The 20219-nt window shown below is 51.6% G+C and overlaps 5 protein-coding genes across 5 annotated transcripts; 2 read left to right on the top strand and 3 right to left on the bottom strand.

Moving 5' to 3' along the window:
- Positions 1-112: 112 nt before the first annotated feature.
- IAR55_003285 (uncharacterized protein) lies at positions 113-3294 on the top strand (the record flags this gene model as incomplete). The annotated part of the gene is made up of 6 exons (XM_066946392.1): positions 113-196; positions 292-556; positions 657-1336; positions 1389-1484; positions 1542-1685; positions 1744-3294. 6 exons carry the CDS (start codon positions 113-115, stop codon positions 3292-3294), a joined length of 2820 nt encoding a protein of 939 aa, XP_066802784.1.
- Positions 3295-3709: 415 nt separating this feature from the next.
- Positions 3710-5660, bottom strand: IAR55_003284 (GDP-mannose transporter 2; the record flags this gene model as incomplete). Its single annotated transcript, XM_066946391.1, has 8 exons — positions 3710-3881; positions 3996-4133; positions 4196-4341; positions 4409-4691; positions 4802-4916; positions 4983-5051; positions 5147-5242; positions 5414-5660. 8 exons carry the CDS (start codon positions 5658-5660, stop codon positions 3710-3712), a joined length of 1266 nt encoding a protein of 421 aa, XP_066802783.1.
- An 860-nt stretch (positions 5661-6520) lies between these two features.
- Positions 6521-9231, bottom strand: IAR55_003283 (uncharacterized protein; the record flags this gene model as incomplete). The annotated part of the gene is made up of 8 exons (XM_066946390.1): positions 6521-7399; positions 7448-7464; positions 7518-7588; positions 7638-8105; positions 8161-8271; positions 8324-8467; positions 8525-8964; positions 9067-9231. The coding sequence occupies 8 exons, from the start codon at positions 9229-9231 to the stop codon at positions 6521-6523; spliced, it is 2295 nt and encodes a 764-aa protein (XP_066802782.1).
- A 567-nt stretch (positions 9232-9798) lies between these two features.
- On the top strand, positions 9799-10435 carry IAR55_003282 (ribonucleoprotein-associated protein; the record flags this gene model as incomplete). Its single annotated transcript, XM_066946389.1, has 4 exons — positions 9799-9858; positions 9971-10020; positions 10100-10346; positions 10409-10435. 4 exons carry the CDS (start codon positions 9799-9801, stop codon positions 10433-10435), a joined length of 384 nt encoding a protein of 127 aa, XP_066802781.1.
- A 711-nt stretch (positions 10436-11146) lies between these two features.
- Positions 11147-12209, bottom strand: IAR55_003281 (uncharacterized protein; the record flags this gene model as incomplete). The annotated part of the gene is made up of 4 exons (XM_066946388.1): positions 11147-11449; positions 11550-11670; positions 11721-12116; positions 12178-12209. The coding sequence occupies 4 exons, from the start codon at positions 12207-12209 to the stop codon at positions 11147-11149; spliced, it is 852 nt and encodes a 283-aa protein (XP_066802780.1).
- Between the last annotated feature and the right edge of the window lie 8010 nt (positions 12210-20219).

Raw genomic sequence — 20219 nt, 5'->3', positions numbered from 1 at the left:
TTCCTTCCACTTTACCTTGTTGTCAGACCCGATTGCGCAACGACTGGTCGATGGGTCATTTCGACAGACGCGATAACGACGTGATCCAACTCCCTGTACTCTTCCATTCAACATGTCGACAGCAGGCGAGGAAGCGCTTCGTCAAGCTAGACTAATGATGGCCTCTGCTCTAGCGCCCAACTCCACTTCTGAAGCTGTGAGCGAGGCATCCATTCGCAGACCAATCACCATACTCCTCGATCTGCGTGTATATCTGATCCTCTACTGACCTTGGGATTTATACATCCGCAGCGCCGCAAATTCCATCAACACCTCATCACCCTCCCCTCTTACCCATCCTACGACTCCAAAGCATTCTTCGGGACGCTGGTCGCCAAGTTCTTCGGCGAATTCGAGTCACTGCAAGACGACGCGATCGATGCGTTACTGGATTTATGTGAGGATGAGGAGGAACGGGTGCGGATCGTGGGGATCAAAGGGTTGGGACCGACTGGGAGAGCTGATCCGAGGTGGGTGAGGGGGAATACGGGGGTGTTGCTTCAATTACTTGCGAGTCGTGAGTGTCAAACTTGGACGTCCGATTCTGAACTCCCTCACGGGTCGATCGGTCGAGTCATTCTCTCTCGGATGGCTAATGTTTCCGTCAAATCCCGCAGAACCGAAAGAGCTCAAATACGTTCGCGAGTCCCTGCATACCCTCCTTGCCGTCTCTCCGTTCGATGTATTCTCCGTCATCGTCGACGACTGTCGAGCTCAATCAGAGGACGAGACAGGTGTTTCTAGACGGAATATCATCGAGTTCCTCTATCACGATGCCAGAGACGACAGACGAGGTTATTGTGAGAGCGGGAAATACCCTCAGGTGGAAGATGTGTTCAGGGAAGGGTTCTTGGAGGTTCTGTCTATGACGAAAGGGATAGGAAGAGAAGAGAAAGAGAAGATCATCAAGATGTTGATTCCTCTTCCTTCGGTGTCGGGAGACAAGGCGACAGAGGGGACAAGAGAAGTGTTTTGCAGATCTCTGATCAAGTTGATATCGACCAAATCGTCTCCAGAGGAGACACAACCTATCATTGGACTATTCAAGGAGTTCTTGGACAGGTCGACAACCGCAAACGATCCCAGAATACCCCTTCTTTTGTTCGCGACACACGGTACGGCAGTGACCAAACTCGGGATGGAGAAGAATGAACCGACAGCGAAGAAGCTGATAACGGATCTGAGCGGATATGCAGAAGGAGCTCTCAAAATTTGGGGTAGGGGAGAGCGAGGGGATACGTTATCCGAAGAGATATTGACTCCGCAAGTGATCGAGTCGGTCTTGCCACCTGTCATAGTGAGTCGGACGTATGGTGATAGGAATTCCTCAACAACTGACTTGAGCATAGGACGCCTGCGACAACTATGTTCGGACTGGTAATTTTGCCAACGCAGGACAGCTCATCGAGCTAGTCCTCTACGCCGTCTATCGCTTAGCTACTCATGTATGTCGGGTCTTGCAACCTTTAGCGCACTCCATTTGCACTTGCTGACCGCCCCAGCGAGATCGTCGAAGGGACATCGTCCGATCTTCCGATGCGAAAAGATTGCTAGACCTGACTCGTGAAGCGACTAAAGTAGAACGTAGATTGGCCAAAGGGTCTTCGGAGCTCGAAACATGGCGGAACATCGTGGACATGTTGGAGGTGTGTCATTCTCTGTCGGCGCCCGTTTCTAATGGGAAGCTTACCGAAATCATGTCAGATACTCGGTGACTACAAGTTCAGAGTCGAAAAGATTACACCTTCTTGGGAAGCGCCTTCGACCTCGACTCGAAAACAAGTGGCGCCTTCTGGACGTACGGCCACACCTCCCACTGCGCCGCGTGGACCGAAGAAGGATACTCAGGTGTTTGCCCCGCCCTCGGGGCCGAGAGGCTCCGCCTCTAGATCTGCTGGCCCTGTTTCGCTGGGACCCGCAACGCGAGCTCCTTCAGGTCCGAGACGAAGCGACAATGTCTCACAAGGTCTGTCTGGAGCGCCCAATGGATCAGACAAACAGCCAAAGACCACGACTCCGGTCACAGCAGCTATGGCGCCTTTGGCCAAAAGCCCTCAAGAGCCCGCTAACGCCACTCGACCTCGCACGCCCCCGCTACGACCCCCAACGGTTCTGAGTCATAGTCCAGTGCGGATAGATAGATCACCATCAACGTCACCTAGACCTCCGACACCACCGTTACCCCCCACAGGCCACTCGGAACCGGTCGCGACCAAGGCAAGTAACGGATCTTTTGTCCGAAAAACCACAACGTCAATCAATGACGACGCACCAGTATCTTCCACTTCAAACCCCCTTTCGCGACCTGCTCCAGGACGCTTATCTATTCGTAATGCTGCTCAGACGACAAGTACGCCCTCTGCTCCAGTGACAGAGGCAGAGACAGAGCCTGCGCCTGCGCCTGTGCAGACCCAGACCCCAATTCAGGCACGTGAACCTGTCAAACGAGTCCCTTCTCTCGCGGATCGGCTTGGTGTAGCTGCATCAACGCCTTCTCCTACGAGTAAACGTTCTCGAGATCGCGAAGAACTTCTTCCTGCCGTGACGAATGGATCAAATGCGGAGTCGACATCGGGCAGAGTTCAGGCTATCAACGAATCACAGATTGCGAACGGGGCCAAACCTTCACTCCTGTCCAGACTTGCGTCTAGGGATGGCGGGGATATCCCTCAAGCCAAACGAGTCAAGGATGAACCGAGATTGTCTTTGAGAGACAGGATTAATGGAGCGGGGTCCTCGACTCATTCTCCAGCTTCCACGACGCCTCTGCCTACCAGTTCGATTGCTGAGACGAAATCAGGTTTGAGCATCCTCAATCGATCTTCTCAACAACAACAGCCGACTTTCTCCATCCTGAATCGAGCAAAGTCGATAGTCCCTCCCCCTACATCGGCATCGGAACCAGCTAAGAATGGAATATCGATCCTGAATCGTTCATCGTCCTCCAATATATCACATGAGACTAAAGCGGAAGGGAACTTTACCGGTGGGAAACCTCAAAAAGAGGAGGAAAAGGAAGAAGTGGTGGTGGTTCGTAAAGGTAGAGGATTCAGGGAAAGGACCCCGGATGGTGTGGATATCGTCATGGCGGACACGATGAGTGATATCCCACCACCACAACAGGCTCGAGGTCAAGGTTTGGCGGGGAGATTGAGCGGAGGGAGTAGTAGTGGGTTTGGGATCCGTGGGAGAGGAGGTTCTAGCGGGAGGGGTCTGGTCAGGCTCGTTGGGGTCAGAGGAGGGAGGGGGAGGTAGATGAGATGAGATGAGACGGGTCGTAGACAGGCCAGAGACTTTGAGTGGACTGGACTGATGGCGATCTTAGAGATCATGACGGAGTGGAGTTTGATATGGAAGTTGGTTTAGGAGAACTTTTAGTTTTTGACTGACTCATGACCCTCCCCAATGTCCGCTTGTATGTCTCGCTCTCCCAGACCATGGAAAATAATGCATAGACTTATCCTGTCATTGATAGATTATGTGTGCTGGATGGGAAACCGAGGCAAGAACACATGTAGGTACACGTGAACTGCCTGATCAAATCTGGAGGAAACGTATTTTACCTTCCTTCCCTACCACCAGCTAAATAGGTCCTGACATGTCCTCCCTCTATATTGTCCTTTTACCTGCATGACCCCAGAGTATAGGTCCGGAAAAATGACACGTCCAATCAAGCCTTGCTATCTCCCGGACGAGTCTGCTTAGCCTTCTCGACCTTTGCTTGGTTGGTCTTGGCCACGGCGTAAACGACACCCGCGACGCCACCGACGGCGATGGCAGAGACGTTGCCCATGTTCGCGGGGTCGCCGAAGAAGAGGATACCAGAGGCCGCGACGGGGAGTCTGATCAAGTCCAGCGTCAGCTCCGTCACTTGGCTTGATAATTTGTGATGTATCTGTTGACCACTTCCGACAGACGTATGATGATGAACGATCTGGGGTTGATTTCTCACTCACTTGTTCAGGGCGCCAACCATCGAGTATGTGGTCGAACCGCAAGTTCGCACACACCAAGCGGTAGAGTAAGAGATGAAAACGGCAACAGCGCCGGAGAACACGATGGCGCTGAGCAAGAAAGTTCGGCCGACCTCAGGGCTGAAAAGAAGCATTCGCTGTCAGCATGACCAGCCCTCCATCATACCCCGAGATCAGCTCACAAGTTACGAGCGAACGAGGCGGATCCCCAGTCCTCGACCAGAATGGAGAAAATGAGGAGGACGGGGATGGAGAGCAGGTTGTTGTAGAACATGGAGTCCCAGTCCTTGAACCCAGTAGCCTTGATCCGTTTTCGCATGAACAGGACCTGGGGATTAGCAACGAGCATCAGTCTCTTTTTCTTGCTCTCATATAACGTGTGAAGCTTTACTCACGTAAGCGGCTGAAGCGATACAGTTGATGAACATCCAAACGTAACCCGCGTTCAAGCTGCCAATCACACTGGTAGGAAGAGGTACGTCCGCACCAGAAGTGGGGTCGATCACAGCGATGCCTGCAGAAAGCCTTGCGAGGGTGGTGGAGATATCTGCCCAAGCAGCGATGATGGATGACCCGACCATGAGGAAGAAAGCGACGAGGGTGAGTCCAGTGACTGATCCGCCGAACCAAAGGACCTCGCCGTATGCGATCAAAATGATGGTCAGGTTTTTGAAGATCCTGAAGGAGGTGGGGACTTCAGCACGACCGGACGGAGAGGAATTGTGAGAGATGTTGAAAAGCAGAGGTGACGCGATCACCACAGTCTGACATCGAATCGATCGACTCACGTGTAGACAGGGATGGAGAGGAACTGAAGCGATTTAGACCCGGTATAAATCACCGCCACGAGCAAGAAAGAGACAGGGAACCAAGTCTTCGCATCGACCCAATCGAAATCACGGACTATGTTCGTGCGAGCGGCTTGTCAGCGTCTCATCCCCGTCAGGTCGAAAGAGCCATCCCGCTTACATGTGATGAGTCCTATTCGCTTGACTGTCCAAACACATGTGACACAGACGAGGGACTGGATGGTGAGGACTGGATGGTATATGGAATGTCAGCAAGGTTCAGCAGTAGTTCTGCAGTAAAAGGAGGAGTAGTCGGGAATTGGAATGAGAACTCTAGTAACTCACGGAGGAAAGTCATGGTAAATTGGTGGCCGGAGACGACGAATTTGTTGACCACCGTCATAAGGATGGAAGCCATGCAGTAGCTCAGGATTGGCCAGACTGCAGCGTGAAAAGTCAGATTAGGTCCGTTATGTTCATGATCTGCGAGTGCCAGTCGTCCTCTCTCATAACACCTGCTCGACTGCGACTATGTGACCTCCTCCACCTGCCTACCCACCCACGCACGCACCGACAGACCACTGAACCAGATCAGATGCAGCCACGACTCACCCGGCGAACCCGCTGGCATCGCAGCCTCTTCCTTCTTCGCCTTTTCCGCCCCTTCAGCAGCTTTCAGCAAGGCAGCCTGGACCTCCAGCTCGGCCCTCATCCTCTCTTTCTCATTGGGCGTTTGTGCCCCGCTCGGCGTCGAGTTCTCGTACGCTGCAGCCAGATTGGTGTATGATCCTCTGGGGGAGAGACCGGGACGTGCGCCGGCCGGCGTCTGGGGTCGTGAGGGGATGTAAGGGGATGACATCGTGGGTAATGTAGCTATGTGGAGTAGAGTAGGGTAGAGACGAGGAGAGAGAAGAAAGAGAATGTAGGCGAGAAGGAGCGCGGTCTGTGCTGATCGGGAGAAGAGAGGGTTCGAAAGAGTGAAGAGTTTTATTTGCTCTTTTCTGTCTCGATCACAGAATCCCCCAAAGCAAGGCGAGTGAGCGCGGTGGATGTTGCGAAGAGAAAGAGAGATTGAAAAGCAAACACCAAAAAGGAAAAAGGGGACGATGGAATGGAGCAAAATTTCAAGACCTGACGGAGTGACAACAATCAGATCAAATCGGATCAAGGATTTCCACCAGGTCCCAACCAGACACGATGCGGTTGTATGCTGGGAGGAGATAAAGGAATAATGCAGAGTGCGAGTGTAACGCGTTTTCTGAATCCGGTCAAAACAACGACTAGAGGGGGGGGGAGTCAAACGTGGTCGAAGGCGTGCCTAAGATTGCGGGCGCAACAAGTAGGTTCAGTAGTTACGAGATGGCGGCAATGTGGGATCTTTAGAGGTCAAGGGAGGGAAGTCAAAATTAGACTGAGCGGGAAGCATGCATTCCGGCATGTCACTCGTACTAACGCTTTCGCCTCGACGAATCCTGGATGTCGCCCTGGGCCGAGCACTTGGACGTCGAGCATAAAGGCAAAAGTCGCTTTCGTTGAGCCAAACCCCAAGGGAATCAATTGACCGAGAATCACGGGCGTCAATGCGGATGCGGGATTTTGTATCTCTCGCGTGACAGTGGTCGTCAATCATACCTCGTCTGATGGCTATATTGCATGAATCCACTATGAAGAAATATACAACAGTTGATGAATGTACAACATGCTCAATCTCGATGCCGTTCAGATGCCCTGACCCTTCGCCCAGCTCTTCGATAACCTCCAACATATCCAACCGCCTATCGCGGCGCTGATCCCTCCTATTCTGAAGATCAAACCGACAGCATCGGGACTAGATGCGTCTCCCACCATCCCTGCTGCTCTACCTCTCAATATTTCTACCGTCCTTTTCGCGATCTCCTCTGTCGCGTCTGCGACGTCTGGTAATGTGGCGGTGGTATTCGTCGATATGGGGATGGTTCCCGGACGATGATGCGGTAGTGATTTGTCCGGTTCCATCAGATAAAATATGATTGCGCTGAGGAATGTGACGATGAACTGCGGTAAGACCAAGAAGACATTGTGTATCCCAAGGATCACACCAGCTTTGTCCGCTGTACCTTTGCCCGAGCTTTGACCATGAGCATCACTGGAAAGTCTTGGACTAATCGGTGAAGCGCGCGCGAGATCATCGTCAACTTCTGCCTCAAGATCGACTTCTTCGTCGGAAAGACCATCGTTCGAATGTCGGAGAATGACAGTGGAGCCGAACTCGGGTTCTGCGGAGCTTTCTCCTTGAATGATAAGCGGAGACAGACCACCAACAGATGACGGTCTCGAATGTCCTCGAGAAGCGTTGATCTTTTCCGCGTCATCGCTGAACCTTTGCTTGCGGTCTTTCTCATTGGTGACTTCAAACGAGGATCGAGAAGGGTGGCGGGAGTGAAGAGGAGTGGATTGCGCGGAGACGTCGGTGCTGGAGGCGATGACATGAGGCAAAGGCGAGACAGCTCGCTGCCTTTCGGAGAGGGACCGGCGGATATCGGCCGACTGACGGGTACGGATGAGACTGATCGGTTGAGAACGGTCGATTGAGCCGTCTATGAGAATCAATTCGCCGAGCTGCGCAGAGTCAGCGACAGGCATCGATCGGTGCAGCAAAATACTCACGAGGGAATATGGAGCCCCTTGAAGTCATACACATGTCAGTGGTGTATCGGAAATGTAGAGCACGACTCACATTGCGATAACGCCCAGCAGAAACCAGTTACCGCAATGATCATATATGCTCCGCTCACAGTGGTCACGAACCTGAGATGCGGTCAGTACTGAAGAGCGCTTCCATATGGAAAGCACTCACCAGCTCGCGGCCATCGCACCAGCAAAGATGAATTGCGAAACCCACCAGACTCGGATCAATGTCAATCCCTTGATTGGCACTACCCAAGCCGAGCCATCTTTCACGCTGCCCACGACTCCTCCTGCCCAAGCCATGGCACGCTTCACAAATCCTCCACTTTCTATGTCCTCTTTCGCTCTTTTCCATATCGCCGAGTTTGGTGGCAAATCATGGGCATCGCCAGTCCCGTTCAGCGAAGCGTAAGCATGAGAAGCCTCGGGCTGAACGCCAGACTCTGAGACGAGAAAAGGCAGTCCGATGGAGGTGATGATGTTGACGATGGATTGCAAGAGCAGGGCTCGAGACCCGGATCGAACAGCTTGTCCCGCAAAGACAGTCGGGTCGGTGGAGTCGTTCATGGGAACGGATGATTTGTAGATCTCTGAGACCCACACGGTGGTGAAGAAGAGGATAGGAAACCATCCGAGGCTGTGGTTCTCACGTGAGCTTTGGGCTTTCCGCTTATCGCCTGTGTACGACTTACGAGGCGAAGAATTGAATGATGCAGACCGTACGAATGCCAGGTGGCAGAGACCACATATTGGTCCAAATGGACTTGAGATTAGATTTAAAGCCGTTCTTGGACTGCGGTCGACTAACGTAGAGCTAAGCAGCAGGACATGATGGTGTGGGCGTACCAGACTCACTCGTCACGAAGGAGGACTCGTTCGGACACCGCCCAGGAGGTGAATGTATGCGTGATCATGAGAATGGCGCTGGTGAGGAATGACAATATTTGTAGTTGAGTGTTTCCGAGAAACCCCAGCACCGGCGGGAGGTCCAGATTGCCGCTGGAGTGAGGTGTCGTTCAGCGGACTAGTCGGCCATTACAATCCCCTTGCACTTACACGAAGAACCCAGCTACACTTCCGAAACCGAACATTCTCCCTGCCCAAGCACTGCCTTCTTCCTGTTCTCTCGGCGGCAGAGTATCCACAACCAGAGCCCTATCCGTACTCATCACGGCATTGATACTGAAATCGATGAGATAGATGGCCCAGACAGCCAAAGCGATAGCGAGGCCTTTCCCTCCTCCTACCAAGCTCGAGATCTCCCTTGTCCAACCCAGCAACATCATCGCACTGACGCAGATAGCACATCCGATGAGCATGAAAGGTCTTCGTCGACCGAGAGGTGAGCGTGATCGATCCGCAAATATTCCGATGAGCGGTTGGACTACAAGTCCTGACAGAGGTCCGGCCATGAAGACCAGTGACATGAATGATTTGGAGAGGCCGAGATCAAGCAGGTACGGTGAGGCGTACCCCATCTCTATGGACCAGACGCACTGAGCGGGGAATCAGTCAAGTTCGGCTTCGATATGGTTCTCGGTCTCCTCCACCGTCACGCGGTATACCGTCTCTCGTATTCACCAAGAGTATGCACTTACCTGTATACCTAACATGCCTACAGTCAACAGGGGCATTTTGGCCCATCTTGGCCCTTTGACACCAGCGGTCCCTATCCACTGTACGGAGTGTCGTTCGACGCCATTCTCATCGAGATCGTATTCTTCATCTCCTCCTCCAGCTGCGAAGAAAGCACCTCCCGTCATGAGCGAGGGGTGCGATGTTGACGAGAGGGTGAGAATGAGGTCGCTGCTCCAGAGAGCCGCCGAGATTTCAAGAAGCAGAGTGTGGTGAAGTGTCCCAGACTCTTCCGCGACAGTGTTGAGGTCTCGAGAGTCAGCTGGCGGTGATGAAAGGAGATGTCAAGATGCTACGCCGATGCTTACCAGTGTGCTACGGTGTGACTCAGTGCGGGAGAGAGGAGTCGCGTCTGATCGCAGTGGTAGTTACGGGCAAGTTGGGTATTCATTCAAAGCGGACATTCCCGCGCGGGCCCCAGACTGGATGAAATTGATCCCGTCCCATCCGTCAGATATCTCGCGGTATGAATTTATCGTACTTTATCCCGGATCGCTGCTAAATCTCCTCCACACCGAACAGCAAACTTAACACTAACCTCTTCGCCAACTCACTGAAATTCATCTACTTCTTTCTTTCCCCTCCTTCAAAACAACCAAGACCAGGGATCTTCAAGTGAGGTCAAACACCAACCACCTATAGCCCTCCCCTCTCTGCGAACCATCCTTCGAAGAAAACAACATCAATCATTCACGATGGCTTCTCAACCCAACCCCAAGGCTTTCCCTCTGGCCAACGCCCAGCTCACCAACCAGGTATGTCGACGTTCGTCTTCTGTACCTGACTCCATCAGCATCGGCTTGAGGATCGGTAGACCAGACGAGGGGCCATGCGTAAGCAAGTCGGCATGCTGATGCTTTTTGACAGATCCTCGATCTTATCCAGCAAGCTCAGCACTACAAGCAGCTCAAGAAGGGGTGAGTGCTATCCCTGTTTCATTTGCTATCTCATTCCTTTCGGGCCCATTCAATCGTGCTGATACTCGTTTCTCTTTAGTGCCAACGAAGCTACCAAGACCCTCAACCGAGGTATCTGCGAGTTCATCGTCATGACCGCCGATGTCGAGCCTATCGAGATCGTCCTCCATCTTCCCCTCTTGTGCGAGGACAAGAATGTCCCTTATGTCTTCTTGCCTTCCAAGACCGCTCTCGGTCGAGCTTGCGGTGTTTCTAGACCCGTCATCGCTGCTAGCGTCACCACCAACGAGGCGAGGGAGTTGAACGCTCAAATCCAGGCTGTCAAGGTGGGTCAATATCACCTGTCGTCATAAAGGAAGAGGTTGCTGACTCTTCGGCTTTGTCGCAGAACGAGATTGAGAAGCTTCTCATTTAAGTTTGTCATATTGGTGCAGAATGCGGAACAGTGTGGACAATGAGGCTAGGTAAATGTTATCAGACTTTAAGTAGTCCCGATGCATTGGGGATGAAGAGGTTGTCACATCTTTACGGGAGTGACTAACGAGCGGTGGACCCGATTATCTTATAGAGACAAGCTGACCTCGCTGAGGAGCTCTTCCGTTCCTGTGCATGGTCTACGATTGATGAACGTGAGACGAATGGCGACTGGAGAGCGACGCAGGCTGTGTAGCACGCCATGAAATGGTCGTTGGTTCCGGTTTCAGTAGCAATGTTGTATGATCAGCCTGGTCTCTGCAGTTCGCGTTAGAGGTTAGGGGGTTAGGTCGGTTAGGGGCTCAGGGGGATCATTGCTCTGCCTGCCTCATTTTCGATCTCGGACAGTGCAGCCGGAAGGGGTGTCTTGAAGTCAAGCGATCAACATATTCGCGGATGAGCGCGCTCCCAAGTCAGATGTTCAGCCCAGCGTCTTTGTGAAAAGACGGTAGTCGCCATCATGGAGCAACTCTCGTTCGTCACAGACCTCCCCCTGCCTCTTTCGCACGCCTACCCCTGCCTCTTTCGCACACTTCCCCCTGCCTTTTTCGCGCACCTCTCCCTGCCTCTTTCGCACATTGTCAAGTATATGCATACAAGTATCCGTCGATGCTGTTGATTGCCGTCTTCCGTGGGTTCCTCGCCGAGTATCTCATGAATCGGTTTGCCCATTCCCAGTACCATTTTCGGTGCCATCGCCATTGCCATTCCCATTCCCATTGCTGACATCTCTCCTTGCCCTCGCCCTCGCCCACGCCGCCAGACTTCTCGGTGACAGGAAGAAACTCCTCGGAGATCCCTCCTTATGCGTGACAGGCGTCTTGGCTTCCGGTACGTCTAGCCAGCTCTCGTTGAAATCCGGAGGTGGAGGTGGGTAGAATTCGAATTCGGCCGTCTCAGGTAAAGGATGTCGATTTCGAAGTAATGTGAGGATGAGTGACATTCCTTTTCGCGACTGCGAGGCAATGCAACGAGTATCAGTGCTGCAGTTCTCTTTGTCCGAGAGCTGTCATGCGGATATGGGAGAGCAGGTTCACAGATGAGTAAGCACTAACCGTCTCCGAGTTGCCCTCGAACCTGCCTACACCGTATGATTCGATACGGCCACGTATCAGATCTGACCAAGCTCCACCGAAATGTGATCTTACTTCCGCCGTCGTATGATGTGTTGTTGTGCTACGCGGCGCATCAGTCCCATCTCCTTATCTTGACAGACAGACACCTACCCATTCGGACCCGCTCTCAGTTCACCCGATTCGATGATATGCATCAACTTCCTATGATTCAAGTTCCCCTGTTGTACCCTCAACCTCGGTTGTTTTCCGAACTCCTCGTCATCTTCTTCTTCTTGCGCACCCACTCCCCAGCCTGGCGGATCTATGATGCTTTCTTCCAAGATCCATGCGTCCAGACCTCGACCTCCAGACAGTCCGGCATTGGGTAACCATTTCGTAGCCCATTTGGGTAGGATCCCTCTCTTTAATATCAGTCGTGTGGTGTGTATTTGGCCAGTGGTGGGATTGACCTTGCGTTCGAGGACGTCGACGGAGAGGACGTGTCGTGCGAAGGGGTTAGGATAGCGCAGGAAGAATGCAAGGAGTGGTGTGGGAGGTGGGTCGGGGCTAATATGATGGAATACTTGTTCAGCTCAGAGACATACTACTGTTGCTGGAATTGACTCACTAGGAATGGGTCTTCTTGTATACCTGAACCATCGAAGGCGGTCATCCGCTTCGCTTGCGAGGGTATACGGGATTAGCTGATCAATGCGCCAGTCGATAAATTGGATTGCAACATGTCTAACCCAAAATATCAAGTGAAACGCTTCCATGTCTTGTTCGGCAAACGGTTACTTTTGGGTGCCGTAAAACCAAGAGCTCGGATGTGGCACTTCTATTTTGGGTCCAGTGCAAAGTATGTAGCATTTCCTGCCCTCAGTCATGGCCTAACACACACCATTGGAGGGGATTCCCGGAGTTCAACTATGATGGGATAGAACAAAAGGCGGCCATCACGTAGATCATGAGAAGAGTTCGGAACCCATTTCTGTTCCTTACCATCTTTGGCTGTATTTCCATGATCAAGCGAGCGAGCGAGACAAAATCGGACACAACGGCGATCTGTGCAGTTAATCGTACATGTGACGTATTTATCCATGCATCTCCTCACAAAGGACACACAGAGGACCTGGGGATGTACCGGAAGATCTCATCAAGCTTTCTCCCACTACCGAGGTCAGTGGGCGCAACTCAGCTGTGGCAGTGGTTTTTAACCGGACAATCCGACGTGTCCCTTCCATTTGTTGAAGGGAGAGACAACGATAGGTAATCCACTGTGAGGGACTCGCGTTCGCGTTCTGATTTCCTCGCGGAACCGTGCGATCACATCCCGTCTTTGCTGGGGAACCATACACACTCCCTGTCTTCCTCTCACAGGCTGGATCCTACACAGGGTCATCTTCGGATCAACGGGCGCAAAAGCAGTCGTCATTTATGAGGTCCATTGGGTACTGCATGTAATTGGTTGCCAGGACAGTAGCGAATTCATACAAACAAAACTGAGAAGGGGAGTGATCTAATTCTCCGACAAGCGATGTGCTCATCACTCTTTTCTACCTTTCTTCGATCGGGGCAGGCTGGGAAGCGATGGCGGAGAGTGGTGGATGTCTGATCGAAAAAATTCAAGGTCAGAAGGGTCAATGTGCCTTTTCGATATCCGCTTACTCGGCAGCCTATCTGTTGTGCTGGAAGAAGTCCCAGCTGTCTCCACTGTGTCAGGGGGGGTCACAGGCATACCGGCAGAGAAAAGGTCTTCTTGATCTCTTCCTATGGCTGCCCTCATCATTCTGTGGCTCTCCTAAATGGGCTACTGGGTCAGCGCCGATAATTCGACATATCGGTGGGACTCACTTGTAGGCCGTTCAAGAATGCCATAAAACCTTGCTCGTCGCTTTTACGGAACCAAGCGTCGCATGGTGACCGATGTTCATGGCGTGCATGAATGCTTTCCCAGCCGCATGAATGTCAATCTGGAATGTCAAACATAGAAAGCCGCTGCTTATACTCACACCCACAGCCGGAGCGAGAAGTCGTGGCGCATCGACTGGAGGGATCCATCCTGATAGAGCATTGCAGTTGCTTGGCCACAGCTACGTTTCGAATCATACCAAAGTAGGAAGCGGTGTTGATTTCGTGAGCGGTGTGCAAGATCTCGGTCTCCGCTCGCGGTTTGGTCAATTTGCCTGATACGATCTGTGGAAGCTCATGTGTCTCGGACTGGAGTCTTTGGCGAGAGACTCCAGCAAACAGTCCCGCTTGGGAAATAGAAATGCCAGCGGTGACTTCGAGGTTGTGCAGCTCCAGGATGTAGGTCAAAGATGGTTCCAGCAGGCCGGCTTGAGTACTGACGATGTCCATCAAATACCGAAAGTGATGTCTGGTCGCCGAGTTGACCTTCTTTCGATGACAATCTCAAGATCAGATCTGTTTACCCTGATGAACTTCATATAAGCCCAGGCTTGCTCTCCATCCCATGTGTGACGGCCATCAACAGAGAATTGCTTGGTCAAGAAGCCACCCTCCTGCAGTATTGCCATGGGATCTTGGGTGAATGGCGCAAGGAGGAGAAGCTGGATGGAACGAAGATCGCGCTCCTTGAGTTCCAGATGTTGGACCATAACTTCGGCGTACTCTTCCGCTGCGGGCAACGATATCCCGTTTTTCATGACATATGCGATCACCATGCGTTTCTGCAAATAATCAACACAGACCGACGCCGACTGCAGATCAGCGACGGAGGGCAGGGGAGGATTGGAATATGACGGGACCGCCACGAGCTATGAGCGAGGGTAAGTTGTGTGTAGATGGTGATACTGAATAACTTCCCAACGACTTACAATGCACTGCTTGGTTTGTACAAGCGCACACCATACTCTTGCTCCACTTCCTATTCCTCGGCTCTGGCTTCTGCCTCTCTCTCGGCTCCAGCTTCGGTTTCAGGGTCCAAGGATCGTAAAACGAATGTGGTCTTCACGTCTTGGATATCAAGCAGTTGGTCGGTATCAGTGTCCTCGTTTGCTTCGTCGAGCTGGTCCGAGGGCGAGATTGTGGCAGAAGAGATTGCTGTAACACCTGTGGAGGGATTAGGGGGAGGGAGCGACACCGGGAATACTACCAGTTGAGGATGAAGGCTCGAGTAGGGGTCCAGCTTCAGGGCGGTGGTCGAAACGGAAACAGTCCATCCTACAGATGAAACAGTTGTGAATGCAAGACGCTGATGTGGTCACCAGTATGAACGACAAGCAAAGTTGTGGGGACAAACGTTTGGGGATGTCGATGTGTCGATCCGTGCGGCTTCGCAGAACACGACACACAGCAACGCCACAGCCACACAGGGCCCACACAGAACCGATCGGCCCTCTGTGATTCCGCTCCATCGCAACGGACACAATGTTCCTGTATGACCGGGTGGCGACTCGGGGTCAGTGCTTTGACCGTAAGAAGCTGCAGTCAAACCTGCGCAACGTTGAATGACTTACACTTCTCTTACTGATGTCAACTGCGAATACGTTCTTCTGAAGGTTTTTGATTCATTCGCTCGCATACACAAGATGGACCCCATGAGCGTGATCGCAGAGGCTGCTAGAGGACGAGGCAGAGTGGTTAGAGATGTCGTTGGCGATGGTAAGAGAAATAACCACTCATCTTACACGCGCTAAATACATCATTAGGTTCATCCTTCTATCGGTAGGTCACAAAAAGGTCAGCACCCACTGACAGTCTCCAGAGCTGTCTCGGTGAATATCTTTGGCAACGAGGTTCATCACGACTTACTGAGGGAGCAGGTCAGTTGGACTTAAAATCCCCTCATGTCAAGTGGCTTATGAGAGACTGCTTGTAGAATTACATCAAGCTGCGAGAGATATCCCTCGGCAGCAACCCTCCTGATGGATGGCCATCTATGCAGGAGATTGAAGATCATAAAGCTGGCTCAGGTAAGTAGTATAGGTCAATGACTGTAGCTGACTTCTGTAGGGGTTTCAAAGGAGGCGGAGGAGCCTCACCTGGTGGCTATGGCCCATCGACTACAGATGTTTATTATCGTCATCGCACTGGACTGGGTATGTTATGATCCTCGACACCATATGGACCATACCCAATAGATCAAGCGGATCAAGGCGCTAACACAGCATTGATCTCTTAGGAGTCAAAACATATATATGTTAAAGAGTACTGTCCCGATACCGTGTTGATGCACCCAGCCCCAGTCGTGATGATCGGTTTCATACCACCTCAAGGAACTGAGGAGCAAGTCGGGCACTACGTAGCCATGGTCCGTTCCGATGAGGGAGAGAATCCGGTAGGTGGCCTATTTCATCGATGCAACGAGACCGTTGACTTCGCATCTCTAGCACCTGTACGACCCCCTCCCCCCATCCAGGATCAGTTCTTCTGTTGTGGACCCCACCGATTCTGCCCCTGAGCAGGTAAGCTCGACGTCTGATCCGACCCTTCCATCTGGCCTCGGAACGACCTCTACTGCCTCTTCCCAGCTTACCATGTCCAAGGCACTTGACACTACAATCTATACTTGTGTGACCTGCGGCCAAGTATCTCGAGGAAAGCTTCAAGCTCGAAACCACATGACCCAACACGAGGGGATCCCGACATGCACCTAGGGCTTCGCGTACAGGCGAGGAGAGCAGGAGCATTGGAAGAAGGCACACGGGGGCAGTTAGAACATGTCTAGGTATGACGTAGAAGTGGGAGATCTGGAGAGCGCTCCTTGGCTGTAGAAAGTGGGGAAGATCGGGAGGTGATGGCCTTAGGAGATAGGTAACGTAGCTCACCTATTTATTGATCACTTCACCCAAATTTGATCCCGTTGAGATTTCAAATCCGGGCCATTCATGCATGAACCATGTTGAAAACTTAGGGACAGATATCATGCACTCTGATGGCTGGGCAGCATACCATGGCATTGGTTTGAGGTCCATCAGTACTCTGCTTCTTGTCGCTGATCAATAAAAAGGGGGGGGAGGGGGGTGATCAGGTGAGTTACGTTACCATGAAAGCCTACAGAACCTTTCCAATGCGATCCCTTTACTCCTCTCAATGAGCCTGACCTCTCAGTCTCTGTCAGAATCCTGACGACAGCGCAAGACTCGGTCGGTCGGCCGGACTCACCTCTCCTATCAGCTTCGCCTGCGTTTGGCTGCCCCGTGGTCGGTGTTGATGGCAGCCACCACATGCTTCAATGTTCCCTGTAGAACGCCGTGGACTCCGTCGCCCGACTTTCGTTGATGCGTTCTATGAAGCTGAAGTTGTGCTCGTGCATCAGAATACTGGCCACACTCTGTACATCGATAGGTTGGGGTGCCATGCGAGTGGACCGACGTGCTGGTTATGTGTTGAATCAAGTGCTTGTACATCGCGAACGGCACAGAAGGGCAGCGAGGATAAGCGCATTGGAACTGCTTGATGCCGTTATGTGAGGCCGACTCGCATGTTGCTCAAATTAATTCCTTTCTGAAAATGTTTGCGTGCAACCGTCTTCACCGCACTTGGAGAGGTCTTGCAGGGGGCGAGCTTGTTTGACATGGGAGCGTAGGTGCGTGAAGGCCAAATTTCGGTTTTGACAGATCGAGCATCCAAAAAGATCAGGGAAGAATCCTTGTGATGCTTGAGGTGAATAGACGATGCCGTCCTGATCGTTGAAGGCTCGAATGCAAGTAACCATGTCAAAGGGTGGACCGACATTTATTTTTGTGGTTTATTAGCTCCGACCATGCTCTCATCCGGTTCGAAATCAATAGCAAGCAATGTGATTCTGGGTCATACGCTCACTTTGATGCCCTCCGCGGACACTGATTTCGCCCATACAGAGTCCACAAAATGCTATATGACGAGCCCCCATAAGTGAGAAATGCAATGGCTCACGTAAGGTGTAAGCGAAGAGTGTAGGTCGAGTGAAATGCCTACATGCTTCTCAACGAGGTCGTTTAGTAGGTTGCGGTTTTGAATGTCTCATAGCTAGAAAATATTTGTGTGGAGTGCTGTTGAGCTGAATGAGGAGCTTGTAAGAGAACCATCAGGACCGTCGCAATGGAATGGACCTGACAGGGTGTCAGCCTGTCTATGGTCGTCGTCCAGTTCGGTGGAAGAGCTGTATCGTTGCATACAGGTGCAGCAGTCGAAGGGGTCAATAAAGTCTGTTTAGCCATCAAGTCGTTCGTCTTTCGGACTGTGATCAAGAAGCGTATGTACGGTACATACCTTGGTGAGGGCACAAAGATTGAGTGGTTAAGGGGATGTGTGACCAAACAACCACTGTTGGACTTCAGGCCGGAATAGGCCACTATCCGATAGTAGCGGACCCCTTGCTTGCCCGAGACTTGTGAGGAATATCATGCTTGATCAAAAAGATTGAGATGAAGAAGAAGGGAGATTCATGACAAAAAGCGTCCTGCACTTCGATGACTATAGGAGAAGAGAGCATCATGACTGTCGTTAGCGTAGCAGCATGTTCAGGTATCTCTGGCGTGCATTCGGCACTGAAGTGCAGTGTGGTCGTGCGAAACTAAAGGACTGAATGAGGCAAGGCTAGCGATCAATAGTCCACCTGGGATGACGCACAGGGGGCGCGAGAATGGGTGAAGTCGTTGCACATCACGAAGGTGTACTCGATCAAAGCGACCGGCCTTGGGCGTGGGGGAGAGGCAGACTATAGTAGCGTTGTGGCAGTGTATGCATGCCAACTACCTTGCGATGGGATGTATCTCAAGATAATCTCAAACGCGATCCTGCATCTCCCCATTCATCTACGTGCACCGATGTGGTGCCTGACGTCGAAGTAGAAAAGAAAACCCACACCAACAAGGAGTATCACCGATTGACAAATACCTGACAGTCAAATCGACGCCTGAGCGCATTTGCACAAGTCATTCAGACTCGCCAGCGGCCGCCACTGCCGTCAACAACTTTCTTTCCCCACCGGCAAGGTGAACAAGACACCTCGAAGCAGTCAACTTCCTCGCGCCGACAAGGAGTATGACTTTACGTAGGATGCCGGGGTGATTACACTACGCTGAGGAACTAGGGCAGCACTTGATCGCCGTCGAGCATGATGGCCATCTGTTACTTCCCCGCCCTCGATACTGGCAAGACTTTTCACGGAAGAAAGACCTGGATTTTCAGGGAGTTGTAGAGTGCGGAGAGCAAAATCATTTATTTCCCTGCTGCGGGCTGTATTTCTCTGCTATTTTTTCAGCAACTTGCAAAATACTCTGCTATTTGTAAATCACCCTGCTAACTTCCCAGACTATCGAATAGCTCTAAAGGACTAGCGAATCACATTCTGCTGTGCATGCTGTAGCTCTCTCGCTTCCATTCGCTGCATGCATGTGGCTCAAAGACGAGAGATTGAATAGCAGAGAAATAAATAACCGTAGCGGAGAAATATATGTACATGCCCTCTCGATGGAGTTGCATCGAGAGATACAAATACACGTTTTGTGGCAGTTTCCGCGCGCGTCACGAAAAAATTCTTGAGTGTGGCACCATGTCCAGACTCATGTGGCACAGTCTTTTTCAACGACCCTGGGACGCTTTTTGTCGTGAATCTCCCTTCTTCTTCATCTCAATCTTTTTGATCAAGCATGATATTCCTCACAAGTCTCGGGCAAGCAAGGGGTCCGCTACTATCGGATAGTGGCCTATTCCGCGCCCTTGCTACTTTATGAGTCAACGAGGGCGTGCCTTCGGGCGCGTGAGTTCGAATCTCACTGGTAGCAGTGTTATAATTTTTTTCTTTCGTTGTACAACTTGTTTGGTTCGTTGTACATCGTGCAAATCTGCCCAGTTAGTGTAGAAGCACAGACGCTAGACATCTTCCTCACGTGACGCATCACGTATCTGCGTAAATCCGCAAACTTCGGGAAATCAGGACAAGGAGTTAGGTATAACACTACACCCCCCTCATTGTACACTGAGTTGCCTCGTCATCGCACCCGTCACTTCATGCACTTCGAAAGTTTTGGATACCGTATCTCATCATATCTCAAATGTGTGTACACCTACAGACAAGTACAAGGCGGCGATCAATGGGTACAATGCGCAGCTAAAAGATGGTACTGTTTGATCTGTCCTTGATGACCTCTATCATGTCGGCCATGACCAGCCATTGCCTCGCGGCAAGCCTATATGACCGGCGGAATTCCAGTGCGGCTGGAAATTCCGATTGTTCCCTTCTGTGTCTCAGTGATTGATGGCCGATTACATTGCCGTTGTGACACAGGAGGAAGTTGATCGATGCTCTACGCATCCTGGTCGATAGAGTGCAGCTAAAGAGATATATTTACATGGACTCAGCTCTCGTAATTTTTGCCTTTCCTTCATAATTTCTCGATTGAAAGTCATCTTTTGTATCTTGTTCTTTGTTCAATAATTTCACAGCGGTACGTTGGTCTGTCTAAAGCTGCGTCAATCCTTCCATTACAATCTCACCGAGTATGTCGCTGTTCTTACTGTCTTCCTCGCTATCCTTGCTAACTGTTTTCGTTGTCTAATGAGGCCAATTGACTGAAGCCACTCTTCGACCATCGTGACATTTTGGATTGGGAGCCTGCTAGTTCAACGTGACTACCGCATATCTCAGCCATTGTCTCACGCATGTGGGTCCGATTTTAGCTTCCCCAAGTGCTCAGGTCTTGGCTACGTTTGTTTCCT

This window comes from Kwoniella newhampshirensis, chromosome 6 (genome assembly GCF_039105145.1).
Source record: "Kwoniella newhampshirensis strain CBS 13917 chromosome 6, whole genome shotgun sequence".
Lineage (NCBI taxonomy): Eukaryota > Fungi > Basidiomycota > Tremellomycetes > Tremellales > Cryptococcaceae > Kwoniella > Kwoniella newhampshirensis.
Note: the sequence above shows the minus strand (reverse complement) of the source record. Positions and strands in the feature narration are given on the sequence as shown.